The sequence below is a fragment of the Coturnix japonica genome, unplaced genomic scaffold, assembly GCF_001577835.2.
Source record: "Coturnix japonica isolate 7356 unplaced genomic scaffold, Coturnix japonica 2.1 chrUnrandom566, whole genome shotgun sequence".
Lineage (NCBI taxonomy): Eukaryota > Metazoa > Chordata > Aves > Galliformes > Phasianidae > Coturnix > Coturnix japonica.
The window spans coordinates 14,727-20,904 of NW_015439941.1; the positions used below are offsets into that span (position 1 = coordinate 14,727).

Sequence of the window (6,178 nt, forward strand, 5' to 3'; positions counted from 1 at the left end):
GGTACCCCCTCCCCACACCCCAGACCCCCCCCCCACAATCCAGACCCTCTCCTCCATCCCAGACTCAAACCCCACCTCCCAGGCCCCCCCCCACAGACCCCCCCCATCTCAGAACCCCCCTACACCCCAGACTCCCCCCTTGCATCCCAGACCCCCTCCACATCCCAGACCCCCACCTCCATCCAGACCCCCCCCTACATACAAGACCTCCCTCCATCCCAGACCCCCTCCACATCCCAGACCCCCACCTCCATCCCAGACCCCCCCTACATACAAGACCTCCCCTCCATCCAGACCCCTACCTCCAAATCAGACCCCCCCCGCTCCATCCCAAACTCCCCCCCCATATCCCCTCCATCCCAGAACCCCCCCTTACATCCCAGAGCCCCCTCCCCACCACCATCCCCCTTATACCCCAGACCCCCCATACTTCCAGACCCCCCCCCCAGAACCCATTCCCAGTTCCCCACCCCCCCCCATAGGTCCATTCTTACCCCCAGCCCCACTCACCTGTGCCCCCCAGTCCATTGCCACTGTTGGGGGGGTGAAAAGGAGGGTGACCATTCTCCCGTGGAGCAGCTTCAGGCCACGGGGGTCCCATCTCGGGGGGTCCGTGCTCAGGCCAATCGTGGGGGGCACGGCGGGGTGGGGGGGGCGCGGCATCAGGACGAGGAGGGGGACGCGGCGGTTGTGGGGTTCCAGCTAAACGCTCCTCTAAGTGCCCCAGCCATAGGGCCAACGCACTGCGGTCATCCAACGTGGTGGCGGGGTGGATGAGGGCATAGGAAAGGAGCTGCCTGCTCTCCTCCACGCAGCGGTTGCTCTCGATGGCGTAAGCCAGCACCTTCTGGAGCCTTTTCATGTACTCAGCCTTGGCGGCCGCGTTGCCTGGCTGTAATAGGGGGAGGTGGGCTAACAGCAAAGCCACCGCGGCCTCTGCTGGCTCCTGGGGCCACTGGCTGATGGCAGCTGGGGAAGGCAATGGAGATATAGGTTAGGGTTAAGCAAGAGGGGGTTATATTCATTCCTATGAGTGCAGCAAGGGAGTAAAACCATCCAGGAATAACAATAGAACATCAAACACAACACCCCCCAAGGAGCAGAAGGAGAAAAAGAGGGACCCCCCCCATAGAGTTATGATGGGGGGGGTGGGGGGTACATATATGGGGCTAAAGGGCCACTCAATGTTATCAGGGGGGATGGCAGGGGTATGTATATGGTCCTAAAGGGCCACCCAATATTATAGGGGGGAGGATATGTATATGGTCCTAAAGGGCCACCCAGTATTATGGGGGGGGGGGGGGATATGTATATGGTCCTCCACCCATTATTATGGGGGGGGGATACAGGCAGCAGCTCCCACTCACCGGCGCTATTGGCCTCGGCCTCCAGCAGGTGGATGTCGGCGCAATCGGCCAACGAATGTTCGAGGCAGAGCTGTAAGAACCGGGCCTGGGTCCGGGTCACCCTCTTTAATAACGACAGTAACGCCACCGTCTGCTCGCATTCGTTCCAGCCTTTAAACCACCCGGCGACGATCCCGACTTGATCCCGGAACATCATGACGAGATTGAGGGGGGGGGGGGGGAAGGGGGGGGTAAAGGGGGGGAAGACTCGGGCCCGGGCCGTGACCCCCCCCCCCCTCACATGGCGGCTGTAACGGGGCCGAGATGGGGCCGGGAGATGATGGAGGCGGCCACCGGGGCCGGGGTGGGCATGGGGTGGGATGGAGACCCCGAGGGGTTGAAGCCTATGGGGGGATCGGTAACGGGGTGTAGACACAGGAACGGAGAGACCTGGGGGAGAAAACGGGGATGAGAATGGGAACGGGAGCAACATAGAACACGGTAAGTCCCCGTAGGGCCCGGTAAGTCCCCATAGACCCGGGTAAGCCCACACAGGCCTCGGTAGCACCGATAGGTTCCGGTACACCCCATAAGCCCCCATAGGCACCGGTAAGCCCCGGTAAGACCTGTAGGTCCCGGTAAGTCCCGCAGGCCCCACAAAGCCCCGTAGGTCCCGGTAAGCCCCGGTAACCCAGTAAGACCCCATAGGCCCCGGTAAGACCCGGTAAGCCCCCGGTAACCCCCGTAGGCCCCGGTCCCCCGTAGGCCCCGAACGCCTCGGTGAGCCCCGTAGCCCCCAATAATCCCCGTTAAGCCCCGCAGGCCCCGGTAAGGCCCATAGGCCCTACAGGCCCCGGTAAAGCCCATAGGCCCCGGTAAGGCCCGTAGGCCCCGGTGAGCCCCATAGGCCCTACAGGCCCCGGTAAGGCCCATAGACCCCACACTTAACGTGGACCGCGGCCCACCCGAGGGCGGAGGCGGCACCGTGGAGCGGTCACGCAAGGCCCGAGCCGGGCTAGGCCGCACCGAGCGTGTAGGCCGCAAGAACGGACCGAAGTCCAACGGGGGGCTCTGGAAGGGAGGACAAAGCTCAGGCCAGGCCCAGGCCCGGCCCCGCACTCACCGCCAACACCGGAGCCGCACTCACAAGCGCCGTCGCCGCCGCGCAACGTCAACGCGCACGGCACGCACGGTGCGTCACTACGTCACTACGTCACCGCGCCTCACGCTTAGCCCCGCCCCTTCCGCCGCCCTCGAGGTTGTAGCCAATGGGAAGGCGGGAGGGCGGGGAGGCAACTTCCGCCGGCAGTTTGCCCGCCCACTCCGCCCCGCCCTGATTTCTCATTGGACGGCGGTGCTGCCAATGAGACGGAGGGGGCGGGGCATTAGAGATAACCACGCCTTTTTCTCGTCGGCCCCGCCCTCACCCGAAGAGGGGGCGTGGCCTAAGGTGGGAAATGGGCGTGGCCTAACGGGGAGTGGGCGGGGCCTAACGGGGAGTGGGCGGGGCGTGGCCTCGCAGGGGGCGGAGCCTCGTCCGCCGCGGCGGCGCCGCTCGGTGCTGCTGACCACGCGACCCCCCCCCCCCTCCCGAACCGGAACCGTGTGGGACCCCCCGGTTCGGGAGATCGGGCCCCGGCTCCGCCCCATTCCGCCCCGCCCCGCCCCGCCCCGCCCCGGCGGCGCTGCGGTTCCGAGCCGCGGCCCTGGGCCGGCTCCGGGTCCAGCGGGCCCATCCCGAACCGCCCTTATCGTTACCGCACCGGACCGGGACCGACCCGGTACCACCCCCCACATCCCCCATCACTTATGGGTCGCCGCCGGGGTTGAGGCCTAAACGGGGGCAGCGAAAGGCCGGAGCCGCGATGGGAGTGGCCGTGGGCTGAAGCCGCAGCCAGGTACCAACGGGACGGGATGGGTCGGAACGGGCCGGACTGGGTGATACTGGGCTGTACTGGGTCATACTGGGCTGTACTGGGTGGTACCGGGTGGTACCGGGCCGTGTTGGGCCTTATTGGGTTGGTATTGGGCTGTATTGGGATGTGATGGGCTATACTGGGCTGTACTGGGTGGTACTGGGTGGTACCGGGCCTTATTGTGTTGGTATTGGGCTGTATTGGGATGTGCTGGGCTGTACTGGGTGGTACTGGGTTATATTGGGTGGTACTGGAGCTTACTGGGCTGTGATGCTCTATACTGGGCTGTGCTGGGACCTGTTGGCTCCTGCTGGGCTGTACTGGGCCATACAGGACTATACTGGGCAGTACTGGGTGGTACTGGGTTATATTGGGTGGTATAATGGGCAGTGATGCTCCATACTGGGCTGTACTGGGCCTTACTGGGATGTGCTGCTCTATACTGGGCCATACTGGGACCTGTTGGTCCCTGCTGGGCTGTACTGGGCCATACAGGACTATACAGGACTATACTGGGTGGTACTGGGCCGTGTTGGACCTTATTGGGTTGGTATTGGGCTGTACTGGGATGTGCTGGGCTATACTGGGCTATACTGGGACCTCTTGGCCCCTGCTTAGATTGGGCTCTATTGGTTTACACTGGGCCATACTGGGATGTACTGGGCTTTGATTGGGCTCTATTGGTTTACACTGGGATGTACTGGGTTTAGATTGGGCTCTGTTGGTTTACACTGGGCCATATTGGGCCGTACTGGGCTTAGATTGGGCTCTATTGGTTTACTCTGGGCCATACTGGGCTGTGTGTACTGGTCCATACTGGTTCATCCCTTATCCCACAGGCCCCCTGGCAGCAGCCGTTCGGGATGAAGATGGAGCAGTGAGAGGAGGTGGGATGGCAGATGGGAACCACGGGCAGGATCATATATAGGATCATATATGGGATCATATATGGGATGACATACGGGATCAGAAGGAGGGCTATGAGATCATATGGGAGTTACAGGGTCCCTATGGGGTTGGACACAGGGTTGGACACGGGGTTACGGGGTCCCTATGGGGTTGTCTGGGGGGTCAGACACAGGGTTATAGGGTCGCTATGGTGCTATGGGGTCCCTATGGGGTTGGCTACAGGGTCGGACATGGGGTTACAGGGTCCCTATGGGGTTGGCTGCAGGGTCGGACATGGGGTTACAGGGTCCCTATGGGGTTGGCTACGGGGTTGGACATGGGGTTATGGGGTCAGACATGGGGTTATGGGGTCCCTATATGGTTGGCTACAGGGTCCCAATGGGGTTGGCTACAGGGTCCCAATGGGGTTGGCTATGGGGTCCCTAAGGGGTTGCCTGTGGGGCTGGACATGGGGTTATGGGGTCCCTATATGGTTGGCTACAGGGTCCCAATGGGGTTGGCTATGGGGTCCCTTTGGGGTCAGCTCTGGGGTCCCTATGGGGTTGGCTGTGGGGTCCCTATGGGTTTGTCTATAGGGTCCCTATGGGTTTGTCTATGGGGTCATTGTTACGTGTTCACATCCTCTCCCCTTGTTTCCCCTCCAGGGCCGGCGCATGATGGCGAAGCTGCTGGTGCCTCTGGTTGTATTGGGGGCAGTGGCACAACGCTGCCCCCCCCGCTGCCTCTGCCCCACAGCCGCCCCCAGCCCCACATTACTGTGTGCTCGGACGGGGCTGTTGGCCGTCCCACCCAGCCTGGACCGTGGGGCGGTAGAACTACGGCTGGCCGATAACTTCATCGGGGCTGTAGGCAGGGCTGACTTTGCCAACATGAGCAGCCTGGTCCATTTAACCCTATCCCGGAACGGGCTGCGCCGTTTGGCACCGGGCGCCTTTGCAGATCTCCGCGCTCTCCGTGCTTTACATTTAGATGGCAATCGGTTACCGGCTCTCAGCGGCCCCCAGCTCCGCGGCCTGGCCAGTTTAAGGCACCTGATCCTTGCCAACAACCAATTGGCAGCTATCGAACCCGCCGCCTTCGCCGCCTTCGCTTCCACCGTGGAGGACTTGGATCTGTCTCATAACAACCTGCCCGCTTTGCCGTGGGACGCTGTGGCTTCTATGGCGAGCCTGGCCACCTTAACGTTAGATCACAACCTGTTAGAGCGCGTTCCTGCCGCTGCTCTCAGCAGCCTGCCCCGTTTGGCCCGATTGGATCTAACTGCAAATAGATTAAGGGCTCTACCCCCGGTCCCGGGTCCTCCAGGCCCCAGTTTAGCAGCAGGAGGGAACCCGTTGCATTGCAACTGCGAGCTGCTGTGGCTGCGGCGTTTAGCGAAGCCCGACGGCTTGGAGAGCTGCGCGTCCCCTCCATCCCTTGCAGGACGTTTGCTTTGGGCTGTGCCCGAAGAGGAGCTGGCGTGTCGCGCTCCGCACATTGCAGGAGCTGCAGCCAGCCCCAGCGCGGTGCTAGAAGGGCAACCGCTGCATCTGGGCTGCGCTGCCAACGGGGACCCCCCGCCCGCTTTGCATTGGTTGGGCCCCGACGGGCGCTTGGTGCAGAACGGCTCCCGCCGTGCTGTAGGTGCCGACGGGTCCTTGCAGCTGCGTGTTGCCACGCTGCTGGATCACGGCGCCTTCACCTGCGTCGCATCTAATGCAGCGGGTGAAGCCGCAGCTCGAGTGGAGGTTGCGGTGCTGCCGTTGCCGGTGCAACAGCACCAACATGGAGATGGAGATGGGGAGGCTCAGAGCAACCCCAGCCCTTCAGACATGGCCAGGGCTGGAGCCAATGAGTCCGTCCATGCGGGTGCAGAGCGGCGCATCGTGGCTGCGGAGCTGACGGCGTCGTCGGCCCGGATCCATTGGCTGCCGCAGCGCCACGTCCCGGGGCTCAGGATGATCCAGATCCAGTACAACAGCTCCAGCGATGACTCCTTGGTCTACAGGTGGGGTCATAGGGGGCTCA

General features: G+C 62.9%; 2 protein-coding genes across 3 annotated transcripts in view; one reads left to right on the forward strand and one right to left on the reverse strand.

Annotated features, from left to right (window-relative positions):
- The window catches only part of SAMD4B (sterile alpha motif domain containing 4B), an 11,294-nt gene extending 8,694 nt beyond the window's left edge, over positions 1–2,600 (reverse strand). The window contains 3 exon segments of the mRNA XM_032441788.1: positions 511–969; positions 1,368–1,796; positions 2,470–2,600. Of these exon segments, the coding sequence (XP_032297679.1) occupies positions 511–969; positions 1,368–1,563 (655 nt within the window). The 5' untranslated portion in view covers positions 1,564–1,796; positions 2,470–2,600.
- Positions 2,601–2,876: 276 nt separating this feature from the next.
- Positions 2,877–6,178, forward strand: part of LOC107307367 (leucine-rich repeat and fibronectin type III domain-containing protein 1) — a 6,321-nt gene continuing 3,019 nt past the window's right edge. For both annotated transcript variants that reach the window (XR_004305804.1, XM_015850870.2), the window contains exons 1-3: positions 2,877–3,244; positions 4,102–4,149; positions 4,816–6,158. Coding sequence is in view for 1 of the 2 variants with exons in the window: in XM_015850870.2 (XP_015706356.1) it covers positions 4,825–6,158 (1,334 nt within the window). In the remaining variant the exon portion in view is untranslated. The remainder of the gene's footprint in view (positions 3,245–4,101; positions 4,150–4,815; positions 6,159–6,178) is intronic.